At 45.6% G+C, this 15,071-nt stretch overlaps 3 protein-coding genes across 3 annotated transcripts; 1 reads left to right on the forward strand and 2 right to left on the reverse strand.

Annotated features, from left to right (window-relative positions):
* The first annotated feature begins 653 nt into the window (after positions 1-653).
* LOC307205355 (serum amyloid P-component-like) lies at positions 654-4,583 on the forward strand. Its single transcript, XM_079957653.1, has 2 exons — positions 654-1,126; positions 3,892-4,583. The coding sequence occupies exons 1-2, from the start codon at positions 1,063-1,065 to the stop codon at positions 4,572-4,574; spliced, it is 747 nt and encodes a 248-aa protein (XP_079813779.1). The 5' UTR covers positions 654-1,062; the 3' UTR covers positions 4,575-4,583.
* Positions 4,584-6,154: 1,571 nt separating this feature from the next.
* On the reverse strand, positions 6,155-10,316 carry LOC307205361 (mucosal pentraxin-like). Its single transcript, XM_079957662.1, has 2 exons — positions 9,990-10,316; positions 6,155-7,870 (listed from the first exon to the last, which is right to left on the reverse strand). Exons 1-2 carry the CDS (start codon positions 10,051-10,053, stop codon positions 7,254-7,256), a joined length of 681 nt encoding a protein of 226 aa, XP_079813788.1. The 5' UTR covers positions 10,054-10,316; the 3' UTR covers positions 6,155-7,253.
* Positions 10,317-11,131: 815 nt separating this feature from the next.
* Positions 11,132-14,330, reverse strand: LOC307205358 (serum amyloid P-component-like). The gene is made up of 2 exons (XM_079957659.1): positions 14,252-14,330; positions 11,132-12,074 (listed from the first exon to the last, which is right to left on the reverse strand). Exons 1-2 carry the CDS (start codon positions 14,313-14,315, stop codon positions 11,443-11,445), a joined length of 696 nt encoding a protein of 231 aa, XP_079813785.1. The 5' UTR covers positions 14,316-14,330; the 3' UTR covers positions 11,132-11,442.
* Positions 14,331-15,071: the final 741 nt, after the last annotated feature.

Consider the following 15,071-nt stretch of genomic DNA (forward strand, 5'->3'; position numbering starts at 1 on the left):
TTTTCCAGGGATAGTCCTGGATTTACAAAAGCCATCACGGTTTCTGATTTCATCCCGGAATGTCCCGCTTTTCCTTAGGCCAGCCCTCTTTTCATTGGTGAAATGTTGGAGGGTATGGAGCTATCTGACCCCTGAACCAAGGAGATAAGTAACTATGCCCCCTTTAGAAGAAACATGAAGGCAGCCCTGCATAGGGAAGTTTTAAAAATATTTAAAGATTTATTATGTTTCTGCATATGTTGGAAGCTGCCCAGAGTGGCTGGGGAAACCCAGTCTGTTGGGTGGGGTATTATTATTATTATTATTATTATTATTATTATTATTATTATTATTATTATTATATTGGACACCCCTATTTTCATCACAGAAATGTTGGAGGGTATGTGATCCCGTCTAGGGTTGCCAGACATATCCGGAATGCTGCAGCCTGAAGCAAAATGTATGACATGCCGGCAGTGTCGTTTTTGCCGTTCCCCCAATTTTTCTTTGTTATTTTTGCCGAAAAAGCTCAACAACTTTGGGAGGAGGAGGAGGAGGAGGAGGAAGAAGAAGAAGAAGGGGAAGGAAGAAGAAGAAGAAGAAGAAGAAGAAGAAGAAGAAGAAGAAGAAGAAGAAGAAGAAGAAGCTCAACAACTTTTGTTTCCAGATAGTCACTTTTTGAAATATGGCAACCCTTGTGATCCTTTGTGTGAAAATCAGACTGTGAACAATCATGATCCATAAAATGTGGGCATCTATGCGTTCCTTGCCTAGCAAAATGATCTGGAGAGGTTCTTGGCACTCAGAGTTTGAAAAAGGCAGGTTCCTTCTGAAAGGAATGGAAATTTAACCAACAGGCAGATAAGACCAGGGGAGGCGAATGGAAAGCATTTGTTGATTTTTAATCTGTGCCCTATGGAACTGCTCTGAGAGTGGAGGTACCCGCCCCTTCCAGCCCAGGGATAAGATCCAGAGAGGACTTCACAGCCAGGGCTTGGTTTCCTCCAGGACAGGCTGAGCAGATCCAGACAGGTCCAGGATCCATTTCAACCACCTGCCAAGTTTATTCTGCAGACAGACGGCATGGGGTTCCTTCATATCTTCCTCCTCATCCTGGCCGGACTGTTGGGGTCTCTTGCCCAGGAAGGTGGGTGCTCTGATCAGATGCAATGAGTTATTTGGGGGTTGCTGTGTGCATGGACTGACTGGCTGCATTGTGAGGGCAGACATGGAGGTATCCCTGTTTCTGGTTGGGTTTCAATTAGAGCCAAAGGGAAGGGCTGTAGCTGAGCGGGTAGAGGAACTGCTTTGCAATGAAGTCCCAGGTTCAAACCCCGGCATCTCCAGGTGGCTCTGGGAAGGACCCCTCTGTCTGAAACCTCTAAACAGCCACTGCCAGTCAGGGTGGACAATACTGTGCCTATTTTAATCAGCCCTTTATTAAGAACAATGAGGACTGGAATCTTACTTTATATTTAGGGAAGGGAGCACACATTCTTTGTGTACAGCAGTTTCCCAGGCTCAATTCCCAGCATCTCCAGGTAGGACTGGGAAGGTTGCTTGCATGAAAGGTCCTGCACTGCAGCGGGTTGGACTAGATGACCCTTAGGGTCCCTTCCTACTCTACAATTCTATGACTCTGTAACACTACAGAGCTCCTGTCAGGAGACAGTACAGTGGTACCTCGGGTTAAGGACTTAATTCGTTCCAGGGGTCCGTTCTTAACCTGAAACTGTTCTTAACCTGAAGCACCACTTTAGCTAATGGGGCCTCCTGCTGCTGCTGCACCACTGGCGCGCGATTTCAATTCTTATCCTGGGCCAAAGTTCTTAACCTGGATCAACCACTTCCTGGTTAGCGGAGTTTGTAACCCGAAGCATCTGTAACCCGAGGTACCACTGTACTGAGCTAGCTGGACCTGTGGTCAGATCTGCATATTAGCTTCCTATGTGTGAAACGTGGAAAGGCAGGAGTGGTGTCAAATACAACTCTCAAATGTCAAATTGACAGCAAAAAAACAAAAACAACCCCAAATTCTCAAATTGCATGTCAGAATTTCCATTCCCTCCCACTCTGGGGCTTAAACAACAGAGTCTCGTTGGCCAGTAATGCCTGATTACTTACAGAGTCTGTGTGGCTGAACACACAACCCAGAATTAAGCGCTGCGGAGCCCCACTGATTTGAACAAGAGACGTAACCACAGGCTTAAATGCAGAATTAAAAGGGATCAACGATACGCAAAAAGCTGCCTCAGAGCAGATCAGTCTGTTCCTCCAGCCAACCCAGTATTGTCTCCACTCTGGGACTTTAGGCTTGTGCAGCATACCATGCGCTTAAAGCTGAGCTGTGCCCCCCCCCTGCCATATTTTAAAGCGAATAGGATGGAATCTTGGGACGTGGGTGGCACTGTGGGTTAAACCACAGAGCCTAGGACTTGCAGATCAGAAGGTCGGCGGTTCAAATCCCCGCAACGGGGTGAGCTCCCGTTGCTCGGTCCCTGCTCCTGCCAACCTAGCAGTTCAAAAGCACCTTAAAGTGCAAGTAGACAAATAGGTACCGCTCCGGCGGGAAGGTAAACGGTGTTTCCGTGCGCTGCTCTGGTTCGCCAGAAGCGGCTTAGTCATGCTGGCCACATGACCCCGAAACTGTACGCTGGCTCCCTCGGCCAATAAAGCGAGATGAGCGCCGCAACCCCAGAGTCAGTCACGACTGGACCTAATGGTCAGGGGTCCCTTTACCTTTACCTTTACCTTTAGGATGGAATCTGCTATAATGACACATGCATGCACTATCTGAATCGGCCGCCAGGTGGCGCATGAGCACCAAAGAACCGTTGCAGGTCCATCTTATGGCACAGAGCTGTCATCTAGAAAAAGGGAGAACAGGATAGTTGGCAAATAGTGGGGGGGGGGGCCTTGAGTGATTGAGGTGAGTGGATGGGGCAAGTGGAAGAGTTGCAAGCATGTTTTGCCCCCTCCCCCAGTAAACCCAATGAAGCGCTGATCAGTCTTTCAGACAGCCGTAAGAGCATCTTCTTCAAAGACTAAGGGGGGCGGGGCGGGGTGGGGAATCCATTAGGAACAAGATGCGGCCTTCCATGCTTATATTTCTGGCCCTTAGTACTCTTCCCAGGCCATGTGCCACAGAAGCCCTGCTTCACATCCTCCTTGAGTGCTTTTGCCTGTCTGGGATTGGAAATAATAATAATAATAATAATAATAATAATAATAATAATAATAAAAATAAATTATACCCCACCCATCTGGCTGACTTTCCCCAGCCACTCTGGATGGCTCCCAACAGAATACAGTGGTACCTCAGGTTACAGACGCTTCATGTTACAGACGTTTCAGGTTACAGACTCTGCTAACCCAGAAATAGTACCTTGGGTTAAGAACTTTGCTTCAGGATGAGAACAGAAATCGGGCTCCGGCGGTGCGGCAGCAGCGGGAGACCCCATTAGTGGTGCTTCAGGTTAAGAACAGTTTCAGGTTAAGAACGGACCTCCAGAACAAATTTAGTTCTTAACCCGAGGTACCACTGTATTAAAAACACGACAAACATCAAACATTTAAAACTTCCCAAAACAGCCTTCAGATGTCTTCTAAAAGACAGATAGTTTATCTGTCTTTATCTGTTCAGATGTCAAGGAAATAAACAACTATCTGTCTAAAAGACAGATAGTTGTTTATTTCCTTGACATCTGAAGGGTTCCACAGGGCAGGTGCCACTACCAAGAAGGCCCTCTGCCTGATTCCCTGTAACCTCACTTCTCGCAGTGAGGGAACCGCCAGAAGGCCCTCGCGCTGGACCTGTGTCTGGGTTGAATGTTGGGGGTGGAGATGCTTCTTCAGGTATAGATGACTCTTGGGGGACTCCCTTTCCACCTCTACACTTCTATGGTTCCACAGATCTCCAGAGGAAGGTCTTCCTTTTCCCGCAGCCAACCAACACTGCTCACGTGGTCGTGAAAACCAGGCTGGAGCGGCCTTTGAGCAGCTTCACGGTTTGCATGAGGCTCTACACGGACGTCGCTCGGGCCCAGACCCTGTTCTCTTACGCCACCGAGGCCGAGCCCAATGACATCGCCGTCGACCGACTGAGCCGCTCCCAGTACAGGCTGTACATTGGGGGTGATGCGGTAAAGCTGAACATCGCAGAGAGGGCGGCCCCACTGCCGGCATGGGAGCACATCTGCCTGGCTTGGGACTCCGCCAGTGGGGTGGTGCAGTTTTGGCTGGACGGCAACCCTCTGCCCCGGAAGGCGGTGAAGCCAGGCTATGCCGTCGCCCCCCAGGCCTCCATCATCCTGGGGCAAGACCAGGATGCCATGGGGAGCGGCTTCGACTTGATGCAGTCCTTTGTAGGCGAGCTCACCGACATCTACATGTGGGAACGGGTCTTGAGCCCCCAGGAAATGTGTCGCGTGGGGGACAAGCGGATCCCGGCCAACTCCGTGATCAACTGGGGGTCCTTGGCTTACAAGATCAAGGGCAACGTCTTACTCACGCACACCCTCTTGCCAGTTAGCCGAGCGGCTTGCGAGTGCCCTTTGCAAGCGTTGCCCTGCTGCTGGAGGAGGGTGGCGCTCTGAGAGTCTCTTTCTGGCAGGAAGCTCTGTGAAAATGTACGGTAGAAATATTGTTTTTTAAAAATAAGGTAAATTAGGATATTATTGTAGTGCAATATTAAATTAAGAAATGTGTAAGAAGTGATTAAGACGAAGAATTATCAGACATGTTGATGGAAGTAAAAAGATGTTGGGGATAAACTGGATGGTTTGTTTTGTATAGTTTTACATTGGAAAACTAATAAAAATATATATATTAAAAAGAGAGTCTCTTGCTGGCTCAGCAAGGAACTGCTCTGTTGAGCTCATCCCTTTCCAGCCTATTCAGATTTCTGTGTGATTTGGGGGGAGGGGTGGCCCTCTGTATTTTGCTCAACTACAACTCCCAACAACGATGGGAGATCTAGTTTCTGGAGCCTCTGGGTGGTCCAAAGGTTCCCCTCCCCCACCTGCCCTACGCCAATCTTCTTCCGATGAAGGAGGATGGATCTGTCAGTTTCGGTTACTCTCCATTTCTCGTTTTTACAGTCTTCCGTTCTCTACATTTCTGCTTCGGTTTGCAGTTGCAATTTTTTTCTTAGTACTTGTGAAAGTTCGTCAGCATCTTAGGGTGAATATAGGTGCTTTTGTCTGATATACACACTTCCGCAAAATGGTTTCCCGAATCTAATGCCTTCTTGCAAGTTACTGTACCTTTCTGTGTATAAGACTAGGTTTTTTAAATTTAAAAATTATGTTCAGAATTGTGGTTCGTCTTATACACAGATACAATCCGTTTTTCTCAATTTGGAGTCCCCCAAACTAGGGGCCGTCATATACATGGGGGCGTGTTATACATGGGAAAATACTGCATTTTCATGAATCAATGCAGTGTATTTTTGCACAAATTACTTTGCTAGAAAACTGCACTTCAACATTCTTGTCTTGTCATGCCTTGTCTTGTCGTGACATGGCATGACCTGTTGTGACATAATCAGACCTGTCATGAGATCAGCACATGATATTATGCAATTGTCTGAATGTAAAAAAAAATGGTTTTTGTTTGTTTCGAAGCACGTTCTGTAAGTAAAGCCTTTGAACCATATGTTTGGACTGGACAATTTTTAATTTCAAGAAGAGTCTGGTTTTATTCATCCATTTTGCTTCCAGAGGTTATTCCCTTCCTCGCCTTATTTTTGAGAGTGTGGGATGGAGAATAGGGTTAAAACTGCCATTCTACCATGAAGCTCACCATGTGACCTCAGGCCAACCACTCAGAGCCTGGCCTACCTCACAGAGTTGTAGTAGGGAATGGCCATATTCGGAGTCCAAAGGTAAAGTGCGCCTCACACCTGTCCTGTTGCCTGTCTACAGAGCTGGGGGCACCTTCAAGAAAAACAATGGAGCATTGGCAGCTGTAATTTCTTTGTGGGAATGCTCAGGGAGGCGGGAGAGGATATATTGTTTATTGATATCCTTCTTAACTTGCGCTAGCAAGTTCCTTTACTTAGCAGAGTTTATATTCCCCTTTAAATGCACAGCAGATAGCTGGTTGCAGGCTCGTGTGAGCCTCTCAATATTAGGTTCCTGGTAAGTCCCCTTAAAAGAATAAGCACGCCACAATCTTGTGTAAAGTATGTCAAAGAAGTTTACTCACCATCAGTTCACAGTTGGATCCCTGAAGGCAGACTTAGTTACAAAGTATATACATGTGGATCGACCCCATATTGGGGGGGGGGGAGTAGTCCCAGTGACTGCAGACTGGCAGTCAATGCAGCTCACAAGATGAAAGCAAGATGGAGAAGAGAGGCAAAGAAGAGAGTGTGCTGCGTGCCTTGCCCTTTTCTTACCTGGGCAGGTAAGGTCACACACCCCTCTAGTCACATGCAAAAGGAAGTACTGTATTTTTCGCTCTATAACACGCACCCAACCATAACATGCACGTAGTTTTTAGAGGAGGAAAATCCGTAGGTATGCCACCCGTAGGCATTCCCTCCATAACACGCATAGACATTTCCCCTTACTTTTTAGGAGGGAAAAAGTGAGTGTTATGGTGCAAAAAATACGGTATGTCCCAGTCAGGAGGAAACAGGAAGTTTTCAACCAATTGGACCAAACATTCCCTCGCATGTCCACTCTAGGAAAACAAGGAATGTTGTACTTGACTGCTACTTGTGTATCACATCTCACATTCTTTCCCCTACATCTTCTTATTTATGAGGCACCCAGCATGCTCAGGAGAAGTCCAGGGGCTGCAAAATCTCCACAATCTCCACAAAAGTGGTAATATAAGGAGTGCGAACCTCTTGTCAATTTTTCTTTCTCCATAAAAGATTACATCTGATTTTTACGACCTTTTTCTGTTTTGGTCAAGTTTCTTTTAGAAACGCCCCCAGCTGCCAATTGTTACGCAATGTTTCCCAGGAAAAGACCTCCCCGAAACCTCCTTCCACACCCTTCTTGTCCCAAGAGGATACTTCAGATGGAGTTTGAAATTCAGTTTGGTTTGTATTACCCTAACTGCACTTCACAGAACAATTCGGGAACCAAGATGCAGGTATCATTTGAAATGAACATTTCCTTGAATTTTGCAACACCCCCCCCCCCAAAAAAAAAAATGCAGCAAGCTTCAGAGATCAACACAGGAATTGCTAAGTAAATACAAGTCACACACAGAGAGACCTTTTCTTAGACCAGCATCTTGGGTTTCAGGTAACCCCTGCCTCAGTAGGCCACGGGGTTAACAATAACATAACCCTTGATTTCATAATTGACTGTTTTCCAGTCAAACACGTAATCGCCAGGAACGTCTTGGTTGAGGAAAGCAAGTTCCAGTTCTGGGTTGGTGAGCACCCGGTCCCACATTCTCACATCCTGGAGCTCCCCCACAAAGCAATCGGTTATGTCAAAGCCACCCCCCATCGTGTCTTGCTCTTGACCGAGCACAATAGATGGCTCCCCACTTATGGAGTACCCTTTCCTCAGGCCCTTGCGGGGCATGCGCTTCGAATTCACCCACAACTCTGCTAAACCGGTGGTAGAATCCCAAGTCGTGCACAAGGTCTCCATGCCGAGCGATTTTTTTTCTGGATCCGTGAAGGTCACTGCTTCATTCCCTACTGCAAATCTGTACACGTTGTTTTTTTCTTTGAGGAGGATGATCTCGTTGAAACTTCCCCGGGTGGCGTAAGAGAAGAAGGTGTGGGGGCGGTTGAGGTCTGTGAAATGGGCCAAGCAGAGGGTGAAGCTGGTCAAGGGCCGCTTTGGGGTGGCCTTCAGAACCACGTGGGCAGAGTTTGATGCCTGTGGGAAAATGAGCTGCTTCCCAGAGAGGCCCAAACCTGAGGTAAGAGGAGGAGAATTAAGGGTGCCACATGTTACCGTAAATATAATTGTTTAATTGCACACTGAAATGGAGAATGCCTGCATGTATGTTGCTAAGGGTTTCACGTTGAAAAATTCCTCTGAAGCATACAGTCGTACCTCAGAAGTCGAACAGAATTCCGTTCCGGAACTCCGCTCGACTTCCAAAACGCTTGAAAACCAAAGTGCAGCTTCTGATTGGAAGCCGTGGAAGCCCCGTCAGATGTTCAGCTTCTGAGAGAATGTTCAAAAACCAGAACACTTACTTCTGGTTTTCAATCACTCGGGAGCTGAAACGTTCTAACCTGTTGATAATTAACTACTGATGTTCTCTGCTAGCCTGTGTGTGTGTGTGTGTGTGTGTGTGTGTGTGTGTGTGTGTGTAAATTTTGATAACATGCAAAGTAGCTTACAGCTAGGAAGCTAAATAACTATTCTGAGTAGTTGAAAACTTCTTTGTAAAGACAGTGCCCAGACTATATTCAAAAAGAACTTTCCTTTCATAAACATATAGTTGAGAAGAATATATTTACAATCTAGCCCCTGCACATGTTTATCCTTATTAACATTTAGGGATCTTCCTCTGTCTGTTTCACTTCAGATAGATCACACCAGCACACACACTGCCCACAGCATTATCCTGAGTAGCCTCTCTCAGAGAGAGAGAGAGAAGTAGAAAAACGGTTAAAAATGACAGTTACAGGCATAACAGTCACAACAGAATGGAATGCCTCTTTCATGTGACTCACAGTCAGCCAATCACATGAAAGCCTCTGCCAGATTTAAAAAACCCATATTAAAAAGGCACAGTAACCCAACGTAAGTAAACATTCCCATTTCAGGAAATTAAACCATTATCCTTCACATGAGTGTTTAACCTTAGATTAAAGTGTTCAATTGCAAATTCTCCATTTTGAAAGGAAGCCGCCTTTGCCTTTTGTTCCCTGGCACAGTGAAAGAAGGATGTGATAAGAGGTATTCCCTGGAACTGCATGGCCTTAGGCTGGATGCAGGCTATGGAAGAGGCAAAGCACTGATTTCCGCTCTGATCATAATTAAGTTATATATTTAAGAAGAACCTATGCTTGGGTATACATGTACTTTATACAGCTTTCTAGAATGTGTTGTTGATAGTTTTGTGCCTGTTTTTGAAGAAGTTCTGGTTAGTAAAGCTTTGAATCTTAATTATGAGCCTGGGCAATTTTTATTCCGAAAGGAGCCAGCTTTTATGCATCCAATTGCTTCATGCTGTGCAATATCAATATCTGCAATAGTCCCAAACAGAGGAAGAGAGAAAATGTCACAACTTTCTTATCAAAACTTTTTGCCTTCCTTTGCATCAAAGGCAGCATGAGATACTTGTCCCTCTCTGCATCTCACCTGTTCTAGGTTCTTCAAGCCCTTGAGGCTGCCTTTCCTAAGAGTCCCCCCAAAACTTGCTGCCACCACCACCAGCCATGCCTCCTTTGCAGAAGTCTTCATCTCCTTTCCTTGTCTTCAGCTCGGTGAGGAAGGTAGCTCCAAGCAGGGGCAGAGAAAGGGGGGTGCAGTCCCCCCCACCGGTGTCACCACTGAGGGGGGTGACAAAATGCCAGGCAGCACTCACCGTGGGGCCTGGGAGAGACACAGTGGCTTGGGTTCGCACAGGCTCCACAATGCCCTAATGGTCCCCCTGCTGTCTCCCCCCCCCCAGCTGACCAGCTGAGTGGGAGAGGAGGCAGGCAGACTCCAAAGGCCCCACGGTGTGCCCTGCCCCATGGGTGGCTTGCCCCCCCCCCCCCGATGCACCCCACCAGGCGCCTGAGCAGCTTCCTCCGCCCCTGGCCCCAAGACAGTTGAAGCAACAGAATTTTGCAGTGGAAGCATCAACCGCCACTGATTTCTTCCTTTTTTAAAAAAAACAACTTCCTCTTCTAGATTCAACCCACCCCTTTAAATAAACAAAGAATGAAGATGTTGTGTCAGAAATCTAAAATAATTAAAAGGGGGGGGGCTTTTGTATGTGCAAGACTGTGCTACAGAAGTCACCCACCCACTTCTACACACACACACACACACACACACACACACAACAATGCAGCTGAGGTTGTCACCCACCTTGCTGGCCAAAAGACCCCAAGACCCTCACAAGGACAAGAAGGGAGAGGAAGGCCTTCTCCATCTTGCCTGACTGCAGAACGAAGAGAGGCGAGAGGGTGTCAAGATAACAGGCTCTTCAAGAGATCAGTTCTCAACTGAGAGCTTCAAACTCTGTCCCAAATATGCGCTTGAGGGGCATGAAGGGAAATGTTTCGGGAAATGCTCTTGGGGAAAGATTACCTCAGAACTGGCAACCAGCGTTTCCTTGCTTTCAGTTTTTCACAAAGGAGTCCAAAGGGGGAAGTTTTTCACAAAGGAGTTCAAAAGCAAGAACATTTTCAGAAAGGCATTGATTTCAAACTTGAGACAACGTGGTTTATGTTTCTTATTTATGCCAGCAAGTTCAGCTTCCTGAATAAAACCTTTGAGGAGGATGGGATGACAACCCTGCAGGCCCAGCTTTACAGTCTTTAGATTACTGTCCAAATATTTGTGAACGCATAAAATGATGGCAGGTGGTTTATGGTAGAGATGCATAGCCATTCTGTGCTGGGGCCAAATAAGATGAATTGAGTTGTTGTTTCCCTTCCCCGAGTCAAACTACAAGGGCAATGAAATGCCCCCAGTTTAATCAGCACCCCCACCCCCCACCATCACAGCCTCATGTCTCTAGAGACGGGTAAATCTGCCAGTGTATTGATTTCTCATATTTTCTCCTTTTTCCATTCTTAACTTCAGTTCTTCACACGCTCATTTGCTTTATTATTATTATTATTATGGTTTATCACTCAAATCTATCAGCATTTTAGTGCAAATTTCTCCTCATAGACACACTTTGCTAGGCAATTTTGCCTAATATGCACAATTTGGCAAAAAGAATTTTCCCTAATAGAAATAATGCATTTTGTAAGCTGATTTTCACTAATATACACATTTGTATGCACACTTCACCCCAGTATCTGCATATGTTGGCTGTACACATGACATGGCATTGCAAGGTTCAGAGTAGTGTGGATTTTGGAGGATGGCTGTGTGACAGTTCAGGCATTGTTTTGGAAAGTGTGAATCAGATAGAATCAGTTTTAAAAGCCCATCCCACCCCCAGACTTTGGAAGAAACAAACTCAAGTCTCCCCACTGAAGGTTGTTGTTGAAGGCAGACGCTGCTGAATAATACATCAGACGTAAGAGTTAATCTTTTATTGGAGGAATAGATGGAAATGACAGCTTGTGGGTTTCACAGAACTCCTCATTCCAGCAGAAAGAACTGAAATCAATGCAACTAACAGTGTCTATTGCCATGCAAAAGTCTAGATCTTTTAAGGACTACCACCACAATCCTAACTTTAAGCCCTGTTGGAGGCTTCAATCAAAGAAGCATAGAATCGTAAAGTTGGAAGGGACCCTAAGGATTATTTAGTCCACCCCTCTGTAATGTGTTTTTTTAAAGACTCTCCGTCTGTTTGCAAAGCCTACTCAGCTCTACAGTTGGAAAACACGTAGGGCTTAAGAACAGTGTAGCCTCTCATGACATAATTTAACGATCTCCAGTTAATTATTGGGTTGGAAGGAACATGGTTGTCCCAGACAAGGCACATTTCGTCCCCAGACAGCACCCGGTCCCACATGTACACATCTGTGAGCTCCCCTACAAAGGACTGGTTGATATCAAAGCCACCCCCAAAGGTATCCTGATCTTGCCCCAGGACAATCGATGCCTCTGGACTTATAACATGACCTTTCATCATACCATTTCGGGGAAAAGGTTGCCCATCAAGCCAGAACTCCACTAATCCTGTGTCAGATTCCCAACTCATACAGATCTGCTCCCAGCTAGGTTCTGAAACCAGCTTTTCTGGGAAGAAGAAAATCACATCTGCAGTCCCCACATAAAGGCTGTACTCGTTGGTTTTGGATTTGAAGACCACGATCTCGTTGTCACTCGTCTTGGTTGCGTAAGAGAATAGGGTGTGAGCCCGGGTCATGTCCGTGTAGGATCTCAGGCAGATGGTGAAGCTGGTCAAAGGCTGCTGTGAGGTGGCCTTCAAAACCACGTGGCTGGTGTCTGATGATTCTGGGAATATGAAGACCTTCCTTTCAAGATCTGGGGGGTGGAGGAAGAGAACAGTTTAAAAGGAGCAGACATTTTTTCCCAAGGATTAGTATGGCACCAAGACGGTGCCATTATTATGTTAGGCTCTGTTTCTCCGTGTGCCTCATCTGAAGGAAGTCTGGATGTTGGTCACATCGTCTATCCAGTTCAGCATCATGTACTTGCAGTGGCCAACCAATGAGAAATTCACACGCATGTCATGAGCTCAATGACATTCTCTGTACTTGTGATTCCCAGCAACTGGCATTCAAAGGCAGACTACCTCCTATTATTCATTCATTCATTCATTCATTCCCTACCCATCTGGCTGGGCTTCCCCAGCCACTCTGGACGGCTCCCAACAAAATATTAAAATACAGCCATCCAGTGGAGTTAGGACAAAGCCATCATGGTTTGTAACCATTGATAGCTGTCAAGGGTTCAGGGAATCCTATCTCTCTCACGGTGGGATGCCAAGAAGCAGAAAAACCAGAAGAGTTATTACCGGGTAGTTTATTCAACATTCACAGAGAGAGACGAAGGGATGCGATCTCTCTTAGATAATGATGTTGCTCCAGGTAAAGTCCCACCCCTTAGTCCCACCTATTCTACGTCACTCCTGTGCCAGCTTATCTGTGCTTTCTGCCTCTGAGCTTTCTGTTCTACTGCCCTCAAGGCACACCTGGTTCTGGGAGAGGGGGGATTGGGAATGCTTTCAAGAGACACTGAGTCTGTTAGCTGTCTGTCCCAATATTTCCCAGCTCCTCTCCCCTGCAGCCTCTGAACTATGACCTTCTGCAAACCACCGTTCTAAATCTATACTGTCCTCCTCTTCTCGGTTCCCACCATTCCTCCTCAGGCCGGCCCCTGACAATAGCCATTCTTCATGAGTTCATCTACTTCTTTTTTAAAGCCCTCCTGAAAACCCAGCCAGATGGGTGTGGTATAAATAAGAAAACTGTTGTTGTTGTTGCTGCTGCTGCTGCTGCTGCTGCTGCTGGAAGTCATCATTACTTCTCGTGGGAGCAAATTCCATAGTTTATTTTTTTTTTAAAGATATTTTCAAATATTACACAAAAAGAAAACACATCGATAAAAAACAAACAAGTATAATTTCAATCCCTTATTTTCATATACCTAACTTCCCCGACCTCCTCATATCTCCCCTTTCTGTATTCCAATTTCTGTATTATCAATTCAACAAATCCTCTCCCTTATTTTCAAAGTAATTTTCACTTTTCCTTTCTTTTTTCTTAATCGATACCGCTGAAAACCACTTAATTTCTGAACCCACGTCATTCTAGCACTCATTAATTTTACAGTTTTTCCTAAGATAGTCCTTAAATTTCTTCCATTCTTCTTCCGCCGTCTCTTTTCCCTGGTCCCGGATTCTGCCAGCAAATTCCATAGTTTAATTAGGTATATGATGACTTTTTTCCAGTCATAAGAAGAAATAAAACAGTAGGTGGTGATTTTCTATTCTGGTGTGAATATATCCAGTCGAGAGAATATCATAGAAAAGGGAGACAAACTGATTCCAATTAAGAGACAGCACAAGTTTTGAAAATATCTATACAATGGTGTCTCGGGTTAAGAACTTAATTCATTCTGGAGGTCCGTTCTTAACCTGAAACTGTTCTTAACCTGAAGCACCACTTTAGCTAATGGGGCCTCCCGCTGCCGCCACACAATTTCTGTTCTCATCCTGAAGCGAAGTTCTTAACCCAAGGTAATATTTCTGGGTTAGTGGAGTCTGTAACCTGAAGCGTATGTAACCCGAGGTACCACTGTATTTCAAATTGTAGAAAGTATTGCCTAGAACGATTACCTGCAAATTCCATCTGCTTCTGTCAAAAGAGCAGGGGAGTGATAGTTGCTTTTATGTTCCCAGTAAAAAATTATGGGGAATCACAGATGGAAGCAGAACAGAACACAGAACAACTCAGAAACAGAAAAGATTTTTTTTAAAAAAGAGACGGTGGAAAGGGTCGAAAGAAGGAGTTGGAACTGTGAAAAGCTGCACTCCTTGCTGCAATATTTTGTTTCCAGATGTCATGCCTAACAGCCCTTGATAGACCCATCCTACTCTATGAATTTGTCTTATCTCCTCTAAAGCCACTTTCACAAATGTGCCCCAGCCTTCCAGCTCATGCCCCTGGGTTGCTTTTACAGCTGAACGCGGTACCCACCTTCCTGGGCAAGAGATCCCAACAGGCCAGCAAGGATGAGGAGAAAGGGATGGAAGATCTCCATGCTGCTGGCTGCCCAGGAGGATGAAAAGGATCTCTGAAATGGTCAGATCTGCCTTGGAGACTTCCTTCCTGGTTGAAGCTGGTCACCGATTTGGAGCTACTGGAGAGTCTCTCTGGTATTTATAGGTGCACAGCAAGGGATTTGCAGGGGGATAATCCATGAAATAGATGGAAATATTTTTCCCATCCCAAACGTGGTATCAGTTGTCAGCTGGGTTTTTTAAAAAGCAAAACCCTGCCAGTATGAAAACGATCCCTCTTAGCCCACACAAACGTCGGGAGGCTTTCCAGACAACCTTGTAGGATACAGAATTTTCAGGTAGAAATGTGTTTTCTGCAAAATTCAAAATGTCTTTCTCATTGGAGAAATCACACTGAATGAAATAATGTATCTGAACTCTCAGAATTTTGTGATTCAGTTCTTTGCTTGAAAAAATGGGGGGCACTTTCGGCTTTTTAATGGACACAAGGATACATTTTTTATTATCAATATGGTGTGATTGTTTGTGAATCTGTTTGTTGAATTGTTATATTATTTCCCATACGTTGTGAGCTATTTGGCACAAAATGTTGAAATTTGTTTTCTCCAGCTTTTTACTGGTTTTGAGTCTTGAACCTGCCACCTTCTACAGCCTTCAGCTTGGGGTGTCCTTCGGACCTGCCATGCGCATCTTGGTGAATCCTGGTCAATGGGTCTGGGTGAACATATTGGCTTCGCCTACCCAAGGTGCTCTGAGCAAGGAGGGAAAATTTTCCC

This window comes from Podarcis cretensis (genome assembly GCF_951804945.1).
Source record: "Podarcis cretensis genome assembly, chromosome: 16".
NCBI classification, from domain to species: Eukaryota; Metazoa; Chordata; class Lepidosauria; order Squamata; family Lacertidae; genus Podarcis; species Podarcis cretensis.

Bases quoted from the DNA above. Each gene is read 5' to 3' on its own strand.
- LOC307205361 (XM_079957662.1), bottom strand. From the start codon at position 10,053: ATGGAGAAGGCCTTCCTCTCCCTTCTTGTCCTTGTGAGGGTCTTGGGG. The intron at 7,871-9,989 runs GTGGGTGACAAC...CTCTTACCTCAG, and splicing joins GGGGTCTTTTGGCCAGCAAG to GTTTGGGCCTCTCTGGGAAG.
- LOC307205355 (XM_079957653.1), top strand. From the start codon at position 1,063: ATGGGGTTCCTTCATATCTTCCTCCTCATCCTGGCCGGACTGTTGGGG. The intron at 1,127-3,891 runs GTGGGTGCTCTG...ATGGTTCCACAG, and splicing joins GGGGTCTCTTGCCCAGGAAG to ATCTCCAGAGGAAGGTCTTC.
- LOC307205358 (XM_079957659.1), bottom strand. From the start codon at position 14,315: ATGGAGATCTTCCATCCCTTTCTCCTCATCCTTGCTGGCCTGTTGGGA. The intron at 12,075-14,251 runs GTGGGTACCGCG...TCCACCCCCCAG, and splicing joins GGGATCTCTTGCCCAGGAAG to ATCTTGAAAGGAAGGTCTTC.